Source organism: Podarcis raffonei, chromosome 7 (assembly GCF_027172205.1).
Source record: "Podarcis raffonei isolate rPodRaf1 chromosome 7, rPodRaf1.pri, whole genome shotgun sequence".
NCBI lineage: Eukaryota > Metazoa > Chordata > Lepidosauria > Squamata > Lacertidae > Podarcis > Podarcis raffonei.
In genome coordinates this window covers 87,507,685-87,533,372 of record NC_070608.1, presented here as the reverse complement: position 1 = coordinate 87,533,372, position 25,688 = coordinate 87,507,685, and the positions used below count along the sequence as shown (strand labels likewise).

The 25,688-nt window shown below is 42.6% G+C and overlaps 1 protein-coding gene across 1 annotated transcript in view; it reads left to right on the top strand.

Annotated features, from left to right (window-relative positions):
• The first annotated feature begins 3,948 nt into the window (after nucleotides 1–3,948).
• Nucleotides 3,949–25,688, top strand: part of LOC128418039 (protocadherin alpha-C2-like) — a 183,167-nt gene continuing 161,427 nt past the window's right edge. The window contains exon 1 of the mRNA XM_053397422.1: nucleotides 3,949–6,538. Coding sequence (XP_053253397.1) covers nucleotides 4,184–6,538 — 2,355 coding nt within the window. The 5' untranslated portion in view covers nucleotides 3,949–4,183. The remainder of the gene's footprint in view (nucleotides 6,539–25,688) is intronic.

Here is a 25,688-nt window from a genome sequence, read left to right as displayed (position 1 = left end):
GATGTCCATCTTCCCAGGATGGGAGGTAGTTCAGGACCCCTGGTGGACAATGTCAACATCTACCTAATCATTGCCATCTGCTCAGTGTCCAGCTTGTTCCTGCTTGCAGTCATCTTATATGTGGCTCAGAGATTCCAGAGGCAAGCAGAGGAGACAATGGTGTATGGTCCCGGCACAGCCACGCTGGTGTGTGCAAGTGAAGTGGGCAGTTGGTCTTACTCAAATCGCCATAGCCACATTTTGGCAGGAATGAGTGGAGAGGCTGGAGCCAAAAGTGATCTCATGGTTTTCAGCCCCAACATTCCTGTCTTTGCAGAGAATGGGGATGTAGGGATTATGACGGAGGTGGTCCCTAATTCATCTGGGCAGGTGAGTCTCTACTATTCATTTCAGTTTGTCATGTGATGTACCTGTCTTGGGAGTATGTTTCAAATACTCACTTGGATATAATAGCATGATTTCAATGTTTAAAAATGATCTGTTTGTGCGTTCTCTTGGTGGTAGAAGAGTAATATATAGCCTTGGTTATAGATTAGCCACCTGGGTCAGGGAATTCCAGCACAGAACACAACTTGATGGAATAATTTCTGCTCATTATAAAACATGTTACTTGAATATTTTGAACTCTGACCAGGAAATCAAAGAATACACTGAGCTTTGCAGAATGCCTTGAGCTTTGATCAGGAAAAGAGATTTAAAGATATTGGGCAGCATTGCTGTTTGAAATAATATTGTAGTAATTATGTTTTGGCAATAGCGTCTGGAACCCAGTTAGCCTACTTCATCTCAGTTGTTAATGAAATATTTTAAATGTATAAAAACTCTATATTAGATACATAAGAGCACACATTATTAAAACTCCAACTCCACTTTTTCCATTCTTACAACTATTTTCTCATCTACATGGACTTTCTCGCCTCTGAGAAATGTGTTCTTCCCTCACAAGCCAAACCTCCTGCCAAATCCTGCAAGAAGGCAATAGCAACATTCTCATTAAACACATAAACTCTCCATGTTTACAAGAGATGTACCTCACACCATCTAACACAAGATGATGAACACCCAGTTCTATGGAAGTACCGTAAGCAAACATATTTGCAGTAGCATGTTGTGCAAGCAGGCAGGCAAGCAAAGGGCGTCTAGGACTCTCCCAAGATGCAACACTACAGCTTGCCTACAGACACCCATACACAGTGTTTAGGAATGGAGAAAACATTTGTCACAATACACACAAGACTCAAGGAAGCATCAGTAAAAGAAGAGATGAACACTGGAGCTGTAAACTCTGTCCCTAAGAGAAATGCAGTAGAATATCTTAGGACATAAAACTAACATTGTATAAGTGAAAACAGGAGACTACATGGGTCGTCCTCTCCAGGTGATAGAGATGTGTAGTGTCATAAATAGGTACAATGAAAGATGCTGGGCTCTAGATCATAATATTCCAGATAAACCAGCTATGCCAGTATTGGGACTGAAGGACCTACCATCCCTAAACTTGATTTTAAAAATCTTACTGAGATTAGAACTGACTGACAAATTCTCAAATGATTTCTTGAGTTGGTTGTGGATCTAAGATGTTTCCTGGGATGAATCAAAGTCAAATTAGTTTCAAACACAGGGTTGTGTTCATGCACAGCAGTGGTTGCCCCTCGCCATCACATGGAGGATGAAGAAGGAACTTCAGCCTATGGAGCAGCAAAGCATAAATGAGAAGGCTGAAGGACCTTTACATGGTTGTAGTAGAAAAGCAAAGCTCTTCTGCCAATGGATATATGTGGATCTCCAAAACCAGAACAAAGCTATATGTGATAACATCAAAGTCTAAACATGCTCAACCACATCACTCACAAACTGGCAGCCATAATTACGTTTTACTGGTCTTGAAGCCCAGGCTAGACACTGGCAGAGCAAACAGAATGAAAACAGCAACAAATTCATTAGCACACCATTCAAGAGTTAGCAATTCAAATTACTAGCCTTTCCCAGTAGTGATGTATGGAAGTGAGAGCTGGACCATAAAGAAGGCTGATCGCCGAAGAATTGATGCTTTTGAATTATGGTGCGGGAGGAGACTCTTGAGAGTCCCATGGACTGCAAGAAGATCAAACCTATCCATTCTGAAGGAAATCAGCCCTGAGTGCTCAATGGAAGGACAGATCCTGAAGCTGAGGCTCCAAGACTTTGGCCACCTCATGAGAAGAGAAGACTCCCTGGAGAAGACACTGATGCTGGGAAAGATGGAGGGCACAAGGAGAAGGGGACGGCAGAGGACGAGATGGTTAGACAGTGTTCTCGAAGCTACCACCATGAGTTTGACCAAACTGTGGGAGGCAGTGGAAGACAGGAGTGCCTGACCATGGAGTCACAAAGAGTCGGACATGACTAAACAACTAAACAACAACAAGCATATCATCGGCATGTAATGCCTTAAGAGAGAATATTATGAAAATGATATATAGGTGGTACTTAACACCAGTCAAGCTTGTAAAAATCTATCATTTGCCCGATAATAAATGTTGGAAATGTAAAGAAACTGAAGGTACATTCTTTCACCTTTGGTGGACATGCCCAAGGATTAAGGCTTTCTGGGAGATGATCTATAATGAAATGAAAAAGGTATTTAAATATACCTTTCTGAAGAAACCAGAGGCCTTTCTCCTGGGCATTGTCGGCCAATTGGTGCCAAAGAAGGATAGAACTTTCTTTATGTACGCAACAACAGCAGCAAGAATACTTATTGCAAAGTATTGGAAGACACAAGATCTACCCACCCTGGAAGAATGGCAGATGAAGGTGATGGACTATATGGGACTGGCAGAAATGACCGGCAGAATCCAAGACCAGGGAGAAGAGTCGATGGAAGAAGATTAGGAAGAAATTTAAAGACTATCTACAGAAATACTGTAAAATTAATGAATGTTAGAATGATGTTGGATTGAAGTTAAGTGGTTTTTAGCAGTAATGTCATAAAGGAATGTGTAAAAATGGATTGTTAACAGGTGATAATCTAAAGTTATAATATATTAAGATTAAAGATTAGGATAAAAACAAAGAGGGAAAGGATTTGCTGAACCAACTAATTGAACTGGAATACAAAAAAGGGAGGTGTGAGGAGGTCTGGGGAACAAGCAAATGAAAGATAAGATACGGAAAGATTGAATTGTTTTTAACTGTTTTTACTTTGTATTTTCTCTTTTTCTTTTTTCTTTTTGTAACATTTTGAAAACTTTAATAAATATCTTTAAAAAGAAAAAAACAACAAGCATATCATCTGGCATATTATCTGCATGGTGTAAATCAGCGAAACAAAAAAAAAAAAGAGGGATCCCTCCTTTCACGAGAGATCTTAGATCCAGAAGTCTTATTTGTATATTATACAGATTCTTGACACAGCACATACCCAAATCGGACGCCACAGAATGCACAAATAAAGGGTGTTATCATACTGTTAGTGTATCCACCTGAAGAATAAAGGAAAAGATTTGTGCTCAGCAGCAGTATGCGCAAAAGTATGAAAATAAGAACAGTGAAGAAAAGGTACACCCACTGTATCCTCTTTGGTACTTTGGGGAACCTGTGATTCTTGGCTCTCATGCTATTATCTTTTTGGAATGTAACAATGTTCCACTTGGTCTATCATGGCCATAGTGCTTCTTTTTCTCACATTTCCCATTTTTCATTCATCTCTACCCCCACTTTCTTCCCCAATCATCTTTCTTTACTATGAATGAAAACATACTCACCTTTGTACAACACAAACTTTTAAGAATGGAAATTCTCAAAGGCAGGAATGTGATCTTAAAAAACTACTGCCACACAGGAGTAATTATATATCCACATACACATAAATCTTATGTCAAATGATTACAAAGATAAATATGACTATCTTCACATACATTTAAAGAAGCATAAGAAAACTAGAAGAATACAGAACACCAGAAAACAAAAAAGCCCAACCAAATATTGCAAGAATTGCATTTTTAAATCTCTTCACAGGGTGTCACTCTTTACTGTTAAATACCTCTTGCAGACTCATAGGAGAGCTCCTCCTCCTTGCTGTCATCAGAAAATAGGCAGCACCAAAAGTGAAGGAGCACAAAGGGTAATAGCAAGCTGGATTAACCACCCCCCACTCCAATATTGCACATAACGGAGGGGGATTCAAAGGAATATATTTGAGATGGTTGTTCCTTGGAGAGACTACTCAGTGAGGAAGCAGCTGCTGCAGTTGGTCCTTCTTCACACAGCCTGGGAGATGGGGAGCGGCCAGCTCCATTATTCTGTGCCGGAGGAATCCCAGCATGGCACCTTTGTGGGCCGCATCGCCCAGGACCTGGGGCTGGAGGTTAGTGAGCTGGTGCCTCGGATGTTCAGGATAGTTTCCAAAGAGCACAAGGATTATTTAGAGGTAAATGTGCAAAATGGAATCTTGTTTGTGAATTCTAGGATGGACAGGGAGGAGCTTTGTAGCAAGAACCCTGTTTGTGCCATTCACCTGGAGGTGATTGTGGATAACCCCATGAGGATCTTCCATGTGGACGTGGAGATTGCAGACATAAACGACAATGCCCCTGTTTTCTCAGCAAGTGAGGAAAATCTGTCTATTCTAGAATCAAGACTTGCAGGATCCGTTTTCCCTCTAGAGGGAGCTTTAGATGCTGATGTTGGTACAAATGCACAGTTAACTTACCACCTCAGCCCCAGTGAACATTTCATGTTAGATTTCCGAAGGAGCAGTGAGGATAATTCCTTAGGCTTTGTAATAACAAAGCCGTTAGACAGAGAAGATATTTCTGTGCATCGCTTGCTGTTAACAGCCACGGATGGTGGCCAACCTGTGCTAACGGGAACAGTTCAGCTGGTGATCACAGTGCTTGATGTGAATGATAACCCTCCTGTCTTTAACCAATCAGTGTACAAGGTACAAATGTTAGAAAATGCTTCCCTTGGGACGTCAGTGGTTAAGCTCAATGCCACTGATTTGGATGATGGCATTAATAGAGACATTACATACTCTATTCGTAGTGTAATCCCACCTAAATCAAGTACCATGTTTAGAATAGATCCAAATACTGGACAAATTTTACTGAATAATGAATTGGATTATGAGGACACAAATTCATATGAAATTCGAGCAGAAGCAACAGATAAAGGTGCTTACCCCTTGTCTGGACACTGCAAGGTTTTAATAGAAATTCTGGATGTGAATGATAATATTCCAGAGGTGTCAGTGACTTTCCTGTTGGTACCAGTTCCAGAGGATTCTTCACTGGGGACAGTCATAGCCTCAATCAGTGTCTCAGACAGGGATTCTGGGGTCAATGGACAAGTGACCTGCTCTTTGTGGCCCACTGTGCTTCCTTTCAAGCTGGTATCTACCTATAAGAATTACTACTCACTGGTGCTGGCTGAATCCCTGGACCGTGAAGAGGTGTCTGAATACAGACTGGTGGTAACAGCCCAAGACCAAGGGACTCCATCACTGTCAGCTAGCAGCAGTCTTGTGGTGCCCATCGGTGATGTGAATGACAATGCACCTGCTTTTCCTCAGCCCTCCTACACTGTCTTTGTGAAAGAGAATAACCCACCTGGTGCTCACGTCTTCACAGTGTCCGCCTTAGACCCAGACTTAGATGAGAATGCCCTTGTCAGCTACTGGCTGGATGAGAAGCTCTGGCCCCTGTCAAGCTACATCTCAGTGCACTCGGAGAGTGGAAAGGTCTATGCTTTGCAGCCCTTGGACTATGAGGAGGTGAAGCTGCTGGAGTTCCAGGTGAGGGCCAAGGATGCTGGGTTCCCCCCTTTATGTGGCAACGTCACAATACAAGTTTTTGTGGTGGATGAGAATGACAATGTGCCTGCAGTATCTAAGCCAGAAGAGGTGTCCCTTGCTCTGCTGATAGCCCCTGTCTTGGCTGGACATGTGGTGGGCAAGGTCCATGCCCTGGATGCTGACTCAGGCTATAATGCATGGCTGCGCTATGAACTGCATGAGGCAACCAGAGGCCCCTGGCGTGTGGGGCTGTACAGTGGTGAGATTAGTACAACACGTGCCCTGGATGAGATGGAGGGCAGCAGCAGCCAGAGTGTGCTAGTGCTGGTGAAGGATCACGGCAAGCCAGCACTGTCCACTACAGCCACATTCAGTGTGTCATTTGTGGCAAGCACTCAGGTAATCCATAGAGATGCTCACCTTCCTAGAATGGGAGGGAGTCCAAAGCCATTGGTGGACAATGTCAACGTCTACCTGATTGTTGCTATCTGCTCAGTATCCAGCTTGTTCCTGCTTGTGATTATAGTATACATGGCTCTGCGATGTCAGTGTCAATCCAAGGAGCCTGTGATGTATGGCCCTGGCACAGCCACACTGGTTTGTGCCAGTGAGGTAGGCAGCTGGTCCTATTCAAATCGCCACAGCCACATCCTGGCAGCTGCGAGTGGGGAGCCTGGTGCCAAAAATGATCTGATGGTTTTCAGTCCTGGTATTCCTTCCATTGTGGAGAATGGGAAGCAGCAGGATCTGCTCTGTGCAACGGTTAGTGCCCTTTCTAACTATTTTATTATGCATATTTGTGTTATAATATTTGTGTATATAATTTTCATATGTTTTATTTTTAAAATAAATAATTACAAGTTGCCCCCAAGACATTTTAATGGATTTTAATGGTTTATAATATCTTTTGGGTTCTCTTTTGGTCTAATAGCAATGATACAAACATTTATGCACTATAATAAGAGGTATGAAAGAAGCATAAGACTTCCTTTATGAGGTTTTCATGAATCTGGTTTTTATCTTTTGCCTCCTTCAGGTGGGACAGTATCAGACTCTTTTTCATGGCCTAACAAAATAGCAAAAATGAAAGAAAAAAAATCATTTCCTGTTGTATTGTGAAAATGACTTTTGATATTTTCTCAGTGCATGAGCATTCTACCTGGCCAATAAAATAGTGAGGGAGAATTGAGTTTTAATTCCCCTTCTTGTTTTAACCTCTCTCCCCCTGCCAAACACACAAGGAAACCTCCTGTTGTCATGAATAAGGCAATCATGTCATCCTCTTGAAAATTGATGTTGAGGATAGCTCCTTGAAAAGGTTTTTGGAAAAAGGCTTGTGAAATTGCAACTTAAGATTGGTGTCATCTTTCTGAGTATTATTTGTAAATTGATTATAGTGTACTCTAATGTTATGCAAATATTTTGGTGTGGATTGACAAGTAATAAATGAAAAATGGAAATAATTGTGCAACACAAATATAATATCTAACCTAGAGGGAGAGTAGTATAACTACCTCCTCTGACACAGATACCATGCCATATCTTCTGTCTTGGAAGGATGTCTTTCACACACTGTATTGTGTCCAGCTGAACATGCTTTTAGTGTACTCCATATTGAGGGATGAGTGCTCTGCATGTGCTCAAAGGTATCCTTTTTATTTTTACTTTCTCCAGAAGAACGCTTGTTTCACAGGGAGGGAGAAAGGTAACTTCTAGTACATGATTTGGATGCAGAATCTGCAGACAGGGAAAGGGCAAAACTACCTTTAATCTCCCTTTCATAAGGAACTAACTGACAATATAAAGCATGTGCTAAATATAATGTATAATACTTCTTTGATTTTAGATACTGAAAAAGCTTTTGATCAGCTGGACTGAACTATTCTAAAACATTTTCTCTTAAGAATGAATAGAAGTCAGTCGTTTTAAAGTCATTGTCACACTGTATAGTGCAATCAATAGTGCAAGTAACATCAATGGTCATTTCTCAGAGAGCTTTCCATTCAAAAAGGCACTGCACAGGGGTACTACAGGTGTACTACAACCATCAAAGTTCTTGGCTGAGCCATAAGACAGAATTAAAATCTTTCTGCTCACACACACTGTGGCTAATTTTGCTTAATTTTTCTTAAAGCATAGATTGAATTGGAAGAAGCCAAGTCTGGCTACAAAATAGATTAAAACAAACAATGGAGTGAAGCTTAACCAAAACTGAGAATCTATTCTAAAAGATTTAATGAAATAGGACAAAAGCATGCTTCTCTTCTCTTCTCATTTTGTAGAATGTTACAGTACACATTTCAGCAAGTATTATTGTAATTTTCAATTATTTTGTTGAATTTATCTCCTAATATTTCAACTCAGAACAGAAGCTGTTTGCCAGTTATTCACTGCAAAATCAAATGCATAGGGCTTAAAATGTGGCAATACAGGTGTAGCCAACACAAGACTATAAACCTATGGACAAGCTCTGGAGATGCATAAAAGATGCACCTATGACCTTTTGGTAGACCAATGCAGACCATCACGTCATACTACTGATTCACTTAGTGAGAGCACATTGAGAAGCTGGAAAGGAAAATTAACATATCTCTTACTCCATTCTATACAAATAATCTCTTTGTATATGGTAAAGAACTGCATACCTTAAAAAATGGCATTAACTTCCAATAGACTTCATTGAGCATAAATAATGTATTTCATAGAACCGTCTAACAGAAAAAGCAGAAGTGCCTGAAGTAATTTCAGTATTACAAGGTAGGTACATCTTTATATCGACCTAATATATTGTATGGTGTAAATAGGGACCTTCTCTTCTCTTTTGAAAGTTTCCTAGGATCTGGGGTTGCCTTCACAAAGGGTTGCTTTTATTTTTTTGTGATTTTAATAAACTGCACAACAGCAAACATGACTTAAATTACTAAAGAATAAGAATAAGAACTTGATCTGGAAGAAAAGAAACTTGTAGATGCTAAGGGGGTTGGATTCCATGTTGTTTGTAGCCTTTTCTTTAAGGTGGCCTCTATGCTGATTATGTAGATGGTATTATACTATATTTTCCCAAGGCATATATAAGGTTGTCAAATGGCTGGTGGGGGAGGGGGAGGGTTGTGGGCTTTATCTAGACAAGATGGAAGTACATTTGATTGAGGGCATTTGTTCAGCCTGTTTGGATGGAGCTGCACTCAAGTTGAAATCTCAGGTTTCCGGTTATTGTCATGTAGGGGAAAATCTCTCTGTCCCCTGAGAGAAATGTGGGAGCACCAGGATATAATTTCCTTTAATCTGTGCAACTGTTTTGGCACAACATAACATATGCTGCTTCCAGGCAGTTTTCCCAGCTCCCCAAGCTTGGTGTGAAAATCAGAAAAGCCAGCCACTGCTTGATAAGGACTCAAGCCTTATCCACACTTACCCTTTCTTCACTCTTGCCAGGCGCAAGTCCATGCTTAAAAACTCTGTGTCCGAGCATTTGTTTTTTCCCTGGAGCTTTCCTCATGAAAACCCACTCTTTAGCGCTCAGTAGGAGCAAATGTCAATTCAGGTTTTCTGTGGATTGCCATTTGCTGTGATTGAGCTTTAAAGAGCGGGTTTTCGCAGGGAAAGCTCTGAAGTTAAAAAGTGGGGGACACTCAGGCAAAGAGCTGTAAAGTGCAGACTGTGCCTGGAAAGAGCAGAGGAAAAGTGGATAAACCCTCAGACACAAGCCAGCCAAGCAGTTATTAATCACAGAACCTAGCTGAATTAGACAAATGGTATTCGGGGTGAATAATGGAAGAGCTGTCCTCCAATTATGTTATTCTAGGAATGTGTGCTTGAATGAAATTGGTGTGGTCAATGATGTGGTTCCTTCCCACACAAATGCTTCATGGAAACAGGTCCCACACCTCTGGTGCTAAGTATGAATGAGCCCAAGATTTTCTCTCTCCAAGTAACGCAGAGCAGAACACTGCAGACAGTTTGCAGAATATCCATCTCCACAATCTAGGGCAAATAAAACTAATGCCCTAAAATGGACCAAAGCAGTTCTGAAACAGCTATCCTGCCAGCGCAAACTACTACTACCCAGGGTTTAACACATGTCAATGCCATCACTGAACATGTATCAAAATACCCAAGGCCAGCAACCCTTTTAAAGGAAAGCTGGATGGCTAGTAAGTTAAAATGCAGTGTAAACTTTACTTAATTGAAAGAGTTCTGTGAAATCAGAGTTATAACATACATTATAACATAATGCCTAAGGTCAGATGACAAGTACACAATCTTTTCAGTATTTAAAAGTTCAATCACACGGTGTCGCTGTTTGGTAAAAAATAGTGTCAGAGGACTGGAAAAGTCAGCTCCTCCTTCCTTTGTGCAGAGATCTGCAGCAAGTAATGAACCATCATGACTGCTCAACATAGGAACAGAAATGAACATCTAAGGTAGACACACATCAATTTCTATCTATTTGTACTCCTGGAAGAAACAAGACTGTGTGTATTCCTCTGTGCTCCGGATGCATTTTTAAAAATGGATGTTTGGAAACTAGGCTCCTTGGTGAGGCTGAGGCTGTTGCAACTGGTTCTTCTTCACACAGCCTGGGAAATGGGGAGCGGCCAGCTCCATTATTCTGTGCCGGAGGAATCTCAGCATGGCACCTTTGTGGGCCGTATTGCCCAGGATCTGGGGCTGGAGATGGATGAGCTGGTGCCTCGGATGTTCAGGATGGAGTCTGCAGATCATAGGAACTATTTTGAGGTAAATGTTCAGAATGGCATTTTGTTTGTTAACTCCCGGATAGACAGGGAAGAGCTGTGTGGCAAGAGCCCTTTGTGTGCTGTTCACCTGGAGGTGATTGTGGACAAACCTTTGAGGGTCTTCCATGTAGAGGTGGAAATCAAGGATATAAATGACAATGCCCCCACTTTCTCTGTAAATATAGTAAATCTTTTTATATCAGAATCAACAGTATATGGTTCTCGCTTCTCTCTACAAAGTGCTTCAGATGCAGATATTGGTAAAAATGCCCTTATTGCATACAGTATCAGCTCAAATGAATACTTTGCTCTGGGCACTCAGGATAAGCAAGCTAAAAGCCCTCTACCAGAGCTTGTTTTAAAAAGGACTTTGGACAGAGAGGACACCTCTCTACACCATTTACTGCTTACAGCAACAGATGGGGGTCAACCAGAACTCACAGGAACAGTACAGCTAGTGATAACTGTGCTGGATGTTAATGATAACAGACCTGTCTTTAATCAGTCAGTTTATGAAGTGAGTTTACTAGAAAGTTCAGCTATTGGGACTCTTGTTGTAAAGTTAGAAGCAACAGATATTGATGAGGGCATCAACAAGGAGATTACTTATCGCTTTAAAAGACCTTTACCTTCAACTATTCAAACTATGTTTCAAATTGATCAGAATACAGGGGAGATCAGGTTAAAAGAAAAGCTAGATTTCGAAGAAATTAATTTATATGAAATTCAAATAGAAGCCACTGACAAGGGACATGCACCAATGGAAGGAGACTGCAAACTTTTGATAGAAGTTTTGGATGTGAATGACAATAGCCCTGAGATGTCACTGAAGTCGCTATCCTTGCCGGTTGCAGAGGACTCCCCACCAGGAACAGTGGTGGCTCTGCTCAGCATCTCAGACAGGGACTCTGGGGCTAATGGGCAAGTGAGCTGCTCTGTGACGCCCTCCTACCTACCCTTCAAGCTATTGTCCACTTTCAAGAATTACTACTCTCTGGTGGTGGCTGAGCCCCTGGACCGGGAGCGGGAAGCAGAATACAAACTGGTAGTGACTGCCCAGGATCAAGGGACTCCATCGCTATCAACCAGCAGCACCCTGGTGGTACCCATTGGCGATGTGAACGACAATGCTCCTGCTTTTCCTCAGTCTTCCTACACGGTCTTTGTGAAGGAGAACAACCCACCAGGTGCTCACATCTTCACTGTGTCTGCCTCGGACCCAGATGTGGCTGAGAACAGCCTGATCACCTACTGGTTGGATGAGAAGCTCTGGCCCCTGTCGAGCTACATCTCGGTGCACTCAGAAAGTGGGAAGCTCTATGCTCTTCAGCCCTTGGACTATGAGGAGGTGAAGCTGCTGGAGTTCCAAGTGAGGGCCAAGGATGCTGGGCTGCCCTCCCTGTGTGGCAATGTGACGGTGCAAGTCTTTGTGGTGGATGAGAACGACAATGTGCCAGCTGTGACTGTACCAGTAGAGGAGCCTCCCACCCTTCTGGTGGTCCCCCTGACAGCTGGGCATGTGGTGGGCAAGATCCGTGCCCTGGATGCCGACTCCGGCTACAATGCATGGCTGCGCTATGAGATGCATGAGGAGTCCAGTAGGCTTTGGCGGGTGGGACTGTACAGTGGTGAGATCAGTACAACACGTGCCCTGGAGGAGGCAGAGGGCAGCAGCAGTCATAGTTTGCTGGTTGTGGTGAAGGACCATGGGAAGCCCGCTTTGTCAGCCACCGCCACGCTGAGTATTTCGTTGGTGGCCAGTGTCCAAGCCCTCCCAGCTGATGCCCGCCTTCCCAGAAGGGGAGGGAGCCCCAATCCCCTGGCGGATAACATGAACATCTACCTCATCATAGCCATCTGTGCAGTGTCCAGCTTGTTCCTGCTGGCCATCATTGCGTATATGGCCCTGCGGTGCCATTGCCAGCCTAAGGAGGCCATGGTGTATGGTCCTGGAACAGCCACGCTGGTGTGTGCCAGTGAGGTGGGCAGCTGGTCCTATTCAAATCGTCACAGTCACATCTTGGGGGGCGTGACAGGAGACTCCAATGCCAAAAGCGACCTCATGGTTTTCAGCCCCAACATACCTGTTTTTGCAGAGACTGCACAGGTAGGGAATACAAAGGAGCTGGTCCCAGATCCTTCTGGACAGGTGAGTCTCTGATGTTATTAGAATTGCTTTTATGGTAGGACAGGTTTTCTGTTAATATGTCCACAATATGCATATATTGTAAATATCAGATCAGCCTGTGGAAATTTTTAAAACATTGTTTTTATCCATTATACTTTTCTATGACGTGTACCATTATCTGATGCCTTTAAAGCATAAAGATTTTAAAATATATGAAGGTAATGCACTTGATCACATAAAATAATTCTTCCTAACAACAAAACAATTAACAGTGGTCAACTGGATCTAATTGTGCTGAAGGGTGTGGGTGAAAATTAACTGGAAGGGGAACATAGAAATTTCCATGGTATGGAAGAAAAGGTGATGCAAGGCTTCTGAAAGACACATGAACACCCAAATCAACTAAATTGGTTACAACAATGGACATTATCTATGCAGAAATATCAACATTAATAAATGATTATTTCAAAAAAACAAAGATCTTTATAAAAAATATTGTTACATCCACTGTTTGAGCAACGAGAAATGTCAGGGGTGCCAGCACATACCTTGTACTTGGTTTCCTCAGAATGAAGATAAGTGGAGATGGTGGCATCTGTGTGATATAATGTTCTGTGCAGTGTTGTCCAAACTTTTTTCAAAGAGGGCCAGATTTGTTGTTGACCTTTTTAAAGGATTGAACTTGTAGAGCTTTTTTAAGGGTTGAAGTTGCTGAGGTTTTACCCCAAGAAGGATTTTACCCCAATAAATAAGTTGTCACAGGGGCCGGATTAGGCCCCCGAAATGGACTTTGGATATGCCTGGTTTCCACCTATGTGTGGGCTGAGCGTAACATGGAAGACCTCACAGCATTAACACTGTAACAGATCCTGCTCATCCCTTAGGTCCCGCCCACCCATCATAGTTTTGGATTGAGCACAGAGAGCAAGTCAGGACTTTTCCTCTTCCCTGCAGATGATACTGGCCAAGGCATTTTTTTTTTACACTCATAGAAGACATCAGCTCCACCTAGGGAAGGAGGGGGAAAGCCTGCCTCACTTTAGTCCACTTCTGGAAGCACCTCTAGCTAGTAGTTTCTGTGGCAACCAAATGCTTGTATCTCATGCAAAACAGACTTGGCTAGAGTAATTAACTTAACAAAGAGATTGGCTTGACCTCTGTTCCAAACAGAATCCTATCTTACAGTGATGAAACCACAGGGTTGGAGGGGCCTGAAAAATGGCATGCAGAACAACCCCTTCCGTCTTATAAACCTAAAATACAAGGAAAAGAAAAAGCAACTTGGCTTTGTATTTAACAAAAACATTCAGCACGATCCTGCCTCTTCCCCATACAAAGAGTGGTGTGCAAAGGTGTTCTGAATAGCAAAGTGTCGTACTCTTTCCCTGCAGTAATTGACCTTCTGTGGCCTGTAGTTCCAGCCATTCATGATGAAATCAGGTACAACTATAGAGAACTTGACATCCATCATTAATTGCTTATCACCCAAACAAAAAAACCAATTAGCTTGATTTGGTGCATCTTTTATTTTATTTTATTTAACAGAATTTATATGCCTTTTAATCATCAAAACCTGTAAATGGGCTGCATAAAAGTTTGACAGTTTAAGAGTCTGAAAAAGATAGAGTGTTTGGAAAGAGATAACACTTCCTCGCTGCACCAATGAGCACTGAAACAGGTTATTCCAACTAGCACAGGGGGATCAGGTCAAAAAGAAGAGTCAGTAGGTTGAATTCAACTAAGTCCTACTCTGTATAGACCCATTGAAATTAATGAACCTAAGTTAGCCATGTCTTAATAATTTAATGGGTCTACTCTGAGTAGGACTAGCATTGAATGTGACCCATTCATTCCTGACACATTTGGAGTCTCTCAACTAATCATGATGTAGAGAAAGCAAATAGGATCAGCAAATGAAGAATTTTAATTGAGAGTTTAAAGGAAAAGTTTGAAAGGGAATCGAGGAATACCACAGATAGCCATAGAACATGGCCAGTGAGCAGGGTGCTGTGCTGACATGCAATGGCTGTGCTTTGTTTGTTTTCCTGTCTGAGGATGTATAAAACTTGCACCAAGTGCAAGCTGGTATTGCTGCTGGAAGAGAAAGTGCAAGGGCTGAGACATGCCCACCCATGCTTTGGCTCATCATGGAAAATGAATAATTTCTAGCAGGAACAAAGGAAATACTTTCAAAAGGACAAAAGGAGGGATCAATTTCTAAGGAAGATGAAGAAAACCAGATGCAGGAGGTGGGCACATGGAAGAATGTCACACAGGATCAAGATAATCAAGAAGCCTTGTGTCTTTTGAAGCTGTGGAATTGATTCCAGGCACTGCCCATGGAAATTATTTAACAAAGTTCGCCATGATATTCTTGTTAGGAAACTGGTAAATGTGGTTTGATGATGTTACTGGGTGAGTTTGTAGCTGGTTGAAAAACTGTATCCCAAGAGTGCTCATCAGTGACTCCTTGCTCACCTGGAGACAAGTTGGGTGTCACAGGGACACCTTAGGCCCAGTGTCGCTAAATATATTTATAAATGTCTTGGACAAAGAAGCCAAGGGAATCAAGGTGATACCAAACTGGGTGGAGTAGTTAGTACTTAAGAAGAGAGAGACTGGATCAGAGATGATCTTGATAGGGTGGAGAATTGGGCCGAAGCAAACAAAATTAGTTTAAAGAGAAATAACTGTAAAGTTATGCATTTAGGTAGGAATAATATAGGATGGGTGCTGTTTGATATGTGAGCAATACATGTGAAAGGATCTAAGGGTTTCAGTAGAACACAAGTTAGGCATAAGTCATAATGTAGTTAGGAAGACTGATGCACCAAAGTATACTGTCCAGATCACAAGATGTAATGACACTCTATTCTGCTTTAGTCAGATTTCATCTAGAGTTCTGTGTCCAGTTCTGGGCATTGTAATTCAAGAAGGATATTGACTGACTAGAATGTGTTCATGGGAAGGTGACAAAGACTTGGAGACTAAGTCCTATGAGGAAAGGAGTTGGGTGTGTTTAGCCTGGAGAAAAGAAGATTTATGATAGTCATTCTGAAATATTTGAAGGGCTGACACTTTTAGAATATGGAGTAAATGTGTGTGTTTTTTGTTCTAGAAGGTAGGATATGAATGAAAGAGCGTATGTAGCAAGAAAAAATGTTTAAACCAAAAGTTAAGAAGAACTTCCTGATTGCATGAGCTGTTTAACAATGGAACACACTGCCTCAATAGGTGTTAGGCTTTCATTCATTAGAGGATTTTAAATAGAAGCTAAATAGCCACCTATCAGATGTACTGTAGTGGCAGGCTCCTGCATTAGCAGGAGGGTAAACTAGATAATCGCCAATGAACTTTCTAACTCTATCATTCTATGATACTCAAACAAAATTAGTTTCAAGAGAAAAGTTGTGGGAAAAGATGTGGGAAAAGTTCAACTTTTCAGTGCCTCCACCAGGTTATTTTCCTGCATAGACCTGCCTATTGTGAACAGATTCCTTCTATTGTAGAGTCATCCTTTTTTATTCTAAAAGCAAGATTTCTATACAGTTTTATATATATATAGAAAATCTTAAGTGGTTTACATACATAATAGTAAAAAAAAATTCGTTTAAAAAATAGCAATGATACAGACTTCTTCAAGCAGTAGCCCAGATGAGTGATTATCCTTCTTCTTGCTTTCTTCTGTTTACCTTAACCTTGGCAAAATCTCTTTCAGTCACTATTATTGGACATGAAGTTTTTCATCTTTGAGAGAAATGGAAAACTGAAGAGACATTGGTTCTGGAGCAGTGTCCCAACTCATACAAAATTGCTTGCTGGCTTTGTTGTTGTTATTATTATTATTATTATTATTATTATTATTATTATTATTAATAATAATAATACTACCCAGTCCATCTGACTGGGTTGTCCCAGCCACTCTGGGTGGCTTCCAACTGATATAGAAACATAATAAAACATCAAACATTAAAAACTTCCCTCTCTGCCGACCTCGTGTTGGAATGAGTGGACATATAAGGACTGCCCTTCTGCTTAAGTCGTGAGATTTACCATCTGCTAGGGGTCCAGCAGAGGAATAGCAAGGAACCCAAAGGCAAGACAGACAAGGTCCAGAAACAGCATGAAGGCCTTGTTCCAAGCAGCATTAATTGCCGGTCTTTGCAAATCACACAGCGTAGAGCAAGCAGAAAACCCACCAAACTCCTCTCTTCACTCATTTGGCTGACAGGCCCAAACCATAAGAATTCCTCCTTAATCCTTTTATGACTAACTATTCCCAACATGGATGGATGGACACAGATACGTGGGGTGGTGGGAGCTGGGTTTACATAGCTCTTTCCAGGCTCCACCCTCAAAATGTGGCAGGTTTTTACATATTGCCCCCATCATATCCTGCTCCCATCCAGGACTGAACTCAGTGGCCCCTCACAGCCTTCAGAGACAGACTGTTTCCTACTCCCACCCCTATCAGCAACAGGAAGATGAACAGATTAAGCTGCTTTTCTAAGTCATTGTAAGACAACTTCCTTTGAACAAAAGAGTTCAACTCGAAATAAAGGACACTGTATTTTCCTATGTAGCTGTGGTAATACAGCACCTCTCCATTTATGGATGCTTCCTCCATATTTGGTTGTATGTATGTGAAGGATGATTTGAGTTAAGAAACTCTACTGTTGGAGGATGTTAGTCAAGCGATCTCATTCAAAGTGTGTTTGTAACTTTTGTATCAAAGTGACATGCTTTCAAACAAATGGGTGGGGTGAGTGAGATGTTGGTAATACTTAATGAGATTTAGGCTGCAATCTTATGCACACTTACTTTGGAGTAAGCCCCAGTGAACAATAGGGGTGTTCATTGCATTGCACAGTATGTACACTCCTGATTTGAAACAGATAACCAAGCTGGATTGCCTGCGGTATACTTCCTTCTGAATTGTGGAGCCTCCTAGGTTTAGAAAGAATAAATGTGGTTTGCCTTGTTCTGTAAGGCATTCCTCTCGATGACTCCTGAGTGTTGTTAACTTAGAGTGCGTGGAAAGATGACATTTTATTTCCCCCAAAAAACATTTTGTTTTAAAAATGTTTCTTAATTTTTGTTAGTTAGTGCTATCCTATATTTTTTTCCCTGTTTTGTTTCACCTATACAGAGATATACCTAGGCTCCCTTGCGGCCTTGGCAAGGAGCTGTATGGCACACACAAACACCGCTGTCCCTTGTGCCCTTGGCAAGATGTATTGGCACCTCCAAAGCCAGAAAAGACTATAGACCAGAAACTCAAAAAGTTTGCTTCCTGGCACCTTTCATGCTCTGCCAGTGACTTCCTCCATGGCCATTGGGGTTGGGTCTGCCCTCCTCCTCCTCCTCGGGTCTATCTGTCTGCCTCCCTCCATCTGCTTTCCCTCCTGGCCACTCCAAGCCAGAGGGTTCCCCTGGATGTGTGCAGGGAGCCCAACCTGGCCAACCCCTAGGTATACCCCTGCACCTATATTATGAAACAGAATTATACACTGACAGGGGGATCCTGCTAGTTCTAGAGTTTATTTTGACTGCAGCATTGGGACATGGCAACTTAAAGGGGGAAACACACACTAACGGGGGGGGGGAGGGCTGGATTTTATGTATTCATTAGAAAATCCATCCAAATTCTTCCCCTTGTAGTGTTATAGTAGGTTTATATATGTGCACTCATGAAATTAATTTGGGATTGGCAGTGTTCACATGTCCACAGCGTCCCCTAAAACATAGATGAATGCACACATCTGTATGCTAACAATTCCGTATTTTGTGAAAGTCTTAAAAAAAAATATCCCTCACTTTTGGAGAATCACAGTTACATAGAAAGATAGCTTTTTTTAACTTGGCAAAATACAGTATATGATTTCTGTAAAGCAGATGGTCCTAAGAATCCTTAAACCCACCCAAGGCAATGAAATTGAAATTATAAGATGAAAGCCATACAATATTCTTAAAAGGGAAGGTATCCTTGGTCTCTAGGGACCTACCTGTCTGAGCCATTCATGTCTGAACACTACCCACATTCAAGTAGGGCACAGTTTACTTGAATGGTGAGACACCCCATGCTCAGAAATGTATGGGCATGTATAGAAATAGGAATAATGAAGTGGGGAGAAATAAGTTGCAGCCTCCTTCGATCTTCTGTCTCAAAATTGCCCAGCTTTCCTCTCACTTTTTGTGGTCATTAGTGTATAATTTTGTTCCTAGTTCCTTATTTGCAGTTGATTTATCAACAGTTCAGCTGAGATTTTCACTAACTAAAGTGGAAAAGCAACCCCTAGAGGGAAAGCCCTTTATCTTCAAATTCCAGTATACAGTATCATATTCCCATCAACACTTTCCCTTGCTTTAAAATGCTGAAACCAAAACTAATTTCAGGATTTCAAAATTAAGTTGTAAACCACGTAATAAATGAATCTTGTTTGTAACTATGATTTTAAAAGTTGGAGACTATCAAAATCATAGAACTGAAATGACAACAATTACCAGCAAATGAAAAGATACATGCAGAATATAATAAACACATCTTTCAAGTAAAATTTCATGCTTTATTATTCATATTACTTTATTTTCATTGACTGAACAGTGATGGCATGAAACAAGACTCCAAGAAGGCCTTCTCATATAAGCCAACTGTACTTCCCCATCTAGTCGCACGATGTCGCTCTCTGCTTAAATATCTTGCTAAGAATAAAGGGTGTACACAAGGCTCTTCCCCTTCTTTGTCATCAGATATCTTTCTGTGCTTGCAAATGGATGGATGAACAAAATGGATACTATGGAGCTGGATTAAATTTTTTTTAGAAAAATATTTTATAAAGCTGTGACATGAAGTAATATATAAAATATATGAAATATTTCTGAGATGGTTGCTCCATGGGGAGACTGTTCTTCAGTGGGGAGAAGGCAGCTGCTGCAGCTGATTTTGCTTCACACAGCCTGGTTGATGGGGAGCGGCCAGCTCCATTATTCCGTGCCTGAGGAATCCCAGCATGGCACCTTTGTGGGCCGCATCGCCCAGGATCTGGGGCTGGAGGTGGAAGAGCTCATGCCTAGGATGTTCCGGATGGAGTCTCAAGGAGATGGGGACTATTTCAAGGTAAATTTGCAGAATGGGATTTTGTTTGTTAATTCTCGGATAGACAGGGAGGAGCTCTGTGGTAAAAACCCGATATGCAGCATTCACCTGGAGGTGATTGTGGATAAACCCCTGACTGTCTTCCATGTGGAAGTGGAGATTGCAGACATAAATGACAATGCCCCTGTTTTCTCAGTCAGAGAGCAGAATTTAGCTGTCTTAGAATCGAGAGTGCAAGGTTCCCATTTCCCAATAGAAGAAGCTTCTGATGCAGACATTGGTAGCAATGGCCAGATAAACTACAAGCTCAGCCCCAATGAATATTTTTCTGTGGAAGAGATAAAGAATTATGAGCACAGCAAGTCTTTGGTTCTGACATTAAAAAGACCACTGGATCGTGAAGTATCTGCAGAGCATCACCTGCTCCTTTCGGCATCAGATAGTGGGCAGCCAGCGCTCACAGGCACAATCCTGCTGACAATAACTGTGGTTGATGTCAATGACAATGCACCTGCCTTTAACCAATCAGTTTACAAAACTGAATTATTGGAAAACTCTGCAATGGGAACATTAGTTATTAAACTGGAGGCAAGCGATTTGGATGAGGGGATTAATAAAGAGATTTCCTATTCACTTAGCAACCTTGTTGCTCCAAGTATAAAGGAAATGTTTAGCATAGATCCTAATAATGGAGAACTTAGAGTGAAAGGAACTGTGGATTTTGAAGAGAGTACAACATATGATATTCAAATTGAAGCAAGAGATAAAGGTGCTTATCCTTTGTCTGGACATTGCAAAGTTATCATTAAGGTTTTGGATGTGAATGACAATAGCCCTGAGATGTCACTGAAGTCTCTATCTGTGCCAGTTGCAGAGGACTCCCCACCAGGAACAGTGGTGGCTCTGATCAGCATCTCAGACAGGGACTCTGGGGCTAACGGGCAAGTGAGCTGCTCTGTGACGCCCTCCCACTTACCCTTCAAGCTATTGTCCACTTTTAAGAATTACTACTCTCTGGTGGTGGCTGAGCCTCTGGACCGGGAGCGTGAAGCAGAATACAAGCTGGTAGTGACTGCCCAGGATCAAGGGGCTCCATCACTATCAACCAGCAGCACCCTTGTGGTACCCATTGGTGACGTGAATGACAATGCTCCTGCTTTTCCTCAGTCTTCCTACACGGTCTTTGTGAAGGAGAACAACCCACCAGGTGCTCACATCTTCACGGTGTCTGCCTCGGACCCAGATGTGGCTGAGAATAGCCTGATCAGCTACTGGCTGGACGAGAAGCTCTGGCCCCTGTCGAGCTACATCTCGGTGCACTCAGAAAGTGGGAAGCTCTATGCTCTTCAGCCCTTGGACTATGAGGAGGTGAAGCTGCTGGAGTTCCAAGTGAGGGCCAAGGATGCTGGGCTGCCCTCCCTGTGTGGCAATGTGACGGTGCAAGTCTTTGTGGTGGATGAGAACGACAATGTGCCAGCTGTGACTGTACCAGTAGAGGAGGCTCCCACCCTTCTGGTGGTCCCCCTGACAGCTGGGCATGTGGTGGGCAAGATCCGTGCCCTGGATGCCGACTCCGGCTACAATGCATGGCTGCGCTATGAGATGCATGAGGGGTCCAGTAGGCTTTGGCGGGTGGGACTGTACAGTGGTGAGATCAGTACAACACGTGCCCTGGAGGAGGCAGAGGGCAGCAGCAGTCATAGTTTGCTGGTTGTGGTGAAGGACCATGGGAAGCCCGCTTTGTCAGCCACCGCCACGCTGAGTATTTCATTGGTGGCCAGTGTCCAAGCCCTCCCAGCTGATGCTCGCCTTCCCAGAAGGGGAGGGAGCCCCAATCCCCTGGCGGATAACATGAACATCTACCTCATCATAGCCATCTGTGCAGTGTCCAGCTTGTTCCTGCTGGCCATCATTGCATATATGGCCCTGCGGTGCCATTGCCAGCCTAAGGAGGCCATGGTATATGGTCCTGGAACAGCCACGCTGGTGTGTGCCAGTGAGGTGGGCAGCTGGTCCTATTCAAATCGCCACAGTCACATCTTGGGCGTGACAGGAGACTCCAATGCCAAAAGTGACCTCATGGTTTTCAGCCCCAACATACCTGCTTATGCAGAAAATGGAAAACCGCAGGATCTGCTCTGTGCAACGGTTAGTAACCCCTCTTTTATTTCATATAGTTTGTTCAGAACACTTGTGCAATAACAGGAATACATTGTAATCACATTTTAATGTTTCCAAGGTCCATATGAACCCCATTAAGAAGTATGCCACTGATATTCCAAATATTGGTTAAGGATTTTGTATTTGTATTTGGTCAGAAAGCAACAACTTTCAAATGATCCTTGATTTGTACCTGGTTATTTGGATGATTGTTGTTGTTGTTGTTCAGTTGTTTAGTCGTGTCCGACTCTTCGTGACCCCATGGACCAGAGCACACCAGGCACTTCTGTCTTCCACTGCCTCTCACAATTTGGTCAAACTCATGTTAGTAGCTTTGAGGACACTGTCCAACCATCTTGTCCTCTGTCATCCCCTTCTCCTTGTGCCCTCAATCTTTCCCAGCACCAAGGCCTTTTCCAGGGAGTCTTCTTTTCTCATGAGGTGGCCAAAGTATTGGAGCCTCAACTGTAATCTTGCCTTTTTCAGTTGCTTGTTTTTTGATGAATATCCTCTGTCAGGAGCAAGACAAAGAGATCTGTTCCTTTCTCTGCATTTGGCTCGGAAGGTAACATGAGAATTCTTTTCTTAGTTCCTTAATCTAAAAAGAATATTGCAGAGTTGGGGAAAGTTAGGAAAATTGCAACCAAAATGATCAAGGAGACGGAGCAACTCCCTTATAAGGAAATGTTGCAGCATTTGGAACTTTTTAGTTCAGAGTAAAGGAGACATGATAGAATATAAAATAGTGTATAACATATGCATGGCATGGAGAAAGTGGAGAGAGAAATGTTATAGGAATAACGGAGGACGACAGGAGGTTGGATGCAGGTGAGCTGTGCAGAAGCACACTGGCAAGCATGCTCCAAGACAAGCTGCCGGCTAGCTCTGTAGAGGCTCCTTTTATTAGCACAATATGCAAAACCAGTTAGATACATTTTGGACTGTGACTTTTACACATCTTCCAATCCCGAGATTGAGGGGTGGTACAAAGTTATTTTGGCACCTGTTTCCACCGCGTCATTTCCCCCTTGAACAATGTATGACGAAGGAGACAAAGGTCACAGTCAGGGCACGGCAGACCACTAAGAGAGCAAAGGTTAGATAGAGGGCATGATGTTCAGACAGCTGTGGCTTTGTCTGCGGATGGAAGTGTGCTCCACACCCAAAGGTCACGTGGTCAGACAGCGGAGGCTTGTCTGCGGGTGGAAGTGTGCTCCACACCTGGCGGTCATTCCTTCAAAAGTTTTTCTCCCTCCCATATCACGAACTGGTGGAAGTTGGAAGATTTAGGAGAGATAACAGAAAGTACTTTTTCACACAGCACATAGTCAAGCTGGGGAATCCACTCCGCTAGGAGGCAGGGATGGCCATCAACCTAGGTGGCTTTAAAAGAAGACGGGGCAAATTCAAGGAGCAGAGGGCTGTTGATAACTGCTATCTTGTGCCTCCGGTGTCAGAGGCTTCTGAATACCTGTTGTGGGTTCCTGGTCTTTCTTTTATTTTATTTTTCATTTGTAGTTGTAGGGAGGATGCTGCTAGTACTTTCCCACCCTTGCTAAGTTCTGGATACCTGGAGTTGAGTGTTGGCATGTGCACCATTTGTTTAGTTTTTAGGGAACTTCTTTATTTTTTATTTTTAGAAATTCAAGTTTTCAAATATTCCAGATTTCCAGTCAAAAGAATTTTAAAGAATATTTGTGTGTGTCCCTCCAAGCCAGAAAATGTGAGGTAATTTCTGGGCATGTAGGCAGGTATTGTTTTCCTGTGAATAGTAACTTTTAATTTTTTTTTTAATTGTGAAATACAATGTTGTAAAAAGATTTGCATAAAAGAGTAGTTAAAAAAAATGTGTTGCTCCAAGTCAGGTAAGGTTGCACTTCTTTTCTCATTCTTTTTCCTGCGCCCCATAACTGGAAGGACAATTTTTATTTTTAATGCTCTCTCCCCCCCGTCTATTATTTGGGGTGATGAAAAATAAATAAGCAATTCAAGGCAGTGCCTGCTGCTGGAAGGAGGCTGCTGGAAGTAAGCAAAAGTGCTGCCAGAAAAGAAATGAAAATTGGAGACAGGGGAAGGGGAAGAATTAAAGTGAAGGATTGATCCACTCACAGGAAAACCCCTGATGCAAAGCATCCATTACCCAAAGTGCAGTGGTTTAGGGGAACTTACTCAATTATCTCTGGATTGGGGAAATCTGAATTTAGAAGGTAAAATGTGTGAGATCACAGTTCTTTGCTTGGGCAACATGTGGATGGAGTTAAATTAATGAGAACACAAGCAGCTTCAAATCCAAATTATGCTCTAGTGTGGATGAGCCCAACTATAGACCTGAGATTCTGTTTGTGTACATACCATAGCTTTATATTCAAAGCCTCAAAGAATCCTGGCAACTGTAGTTTGTTAAGGGTGCTGGGACTTGTAGCTTTAAAGGCATGGTCTGACCAGAGACATAACCACTACACCTATAAATGAAACCTACCCAACCCTGGTTTGGGGGACCAGATGAACAGACTGCCTTTATCAAGATTATCTGCAGTTACGGACAAATTAACAGTCAGTGCAGGCTTTTCAGCACAGGTGTAATATGTGTTGTGATGTGTGTAATATGTAACATTTCCCACTGTACTCAGCCCTATAGGTAGGTCAGGAACCACCGTGACTCTTTGTCCCCAGTATCCAATTCATGGAGCTGGTCCAGGAATCAGGACCTGCACTTTTAATTTGATCATAAGTTATCTAGAATTAGGTGTGAACAGTGAGGTCGTCAGTTTGCTAATGATACCAAATTGTTCACCAGAGGGTTAAAACAAGGAGGGATTTCACTTTTCTCTGAAAGTATTTCTTCTAACTGGGTGAATGAGAGTAAAGAGCCAAATGCAGTTCAGTGTAAGCAAGTGGAAATCAATGCACATTGAGGCAACCCCTTCTCTGCACTTATGCTCATGGGATCTAACCTGGCAGTTACAGACCAAGAACGAGACCTTGGGAGGCTTCCGGGTTAGCGCCATCGGCTAATGGCGGATTCCCTCCGAGCTCCGGAGGGAATCGGCTCCGTAGGAGTTGGGTCTTGCCGCGGCGGTGACGCGGGGACCCTTAGAAATCACAGGCGGTGAAGCCTGTGAACTTGGTGACTCGGCGGGCACCATTAGCGCCCCCCCGACCCACGAAGGAGCCTTTTTAAAGGCTACGGAACGGGGGACGGGGTGAGCGGCGCGGTGCTGAGAGTCGACTGCTTCTCCTGTGGAGTGACGCCACGCTGCCATGGCCGGAGAGCGCTGACTTCTTCTTGTGAATTGGACCTCAAAACAACAACCCGTGAGTAGTACGGAATTTGGACTTGCAAAGAAAATCTTTTTTGAATTAGGCACGATCGGGGAAGGCGTAAACAGGAAGTCTGCCTCCCCGTCCTGTAAACAACCTAAAACAAGGACCTGCTAACTAAGGTCGTGAGAATCCTTTCTCTTTATTGGGCAAAAGACACTAATTCCACGATTTGGCACTACAAGTAATTGCACTGGAGGATAAGAGCTAATTTTGGGAGCTGAGGTACCACCCCCCCCCTCAGACCCGGGAGTGATCCGCGAGAAAGCCTGTTGGAAAGGTATTGAAGAATTTGACAGCTGTCAAACTAGCTGTCAAGACGGAAAAAGGGAACTTTGTTTCTACTGCTTCTGCTGGCTATATCTGTGACAATTTGATTATACTTTGTTGAAAATAAGGAAGAACTGATACAAACTAATTTGATTTTTGGATTTGAACTGGAAGGAACACTAAGTAACCAAAATCCCT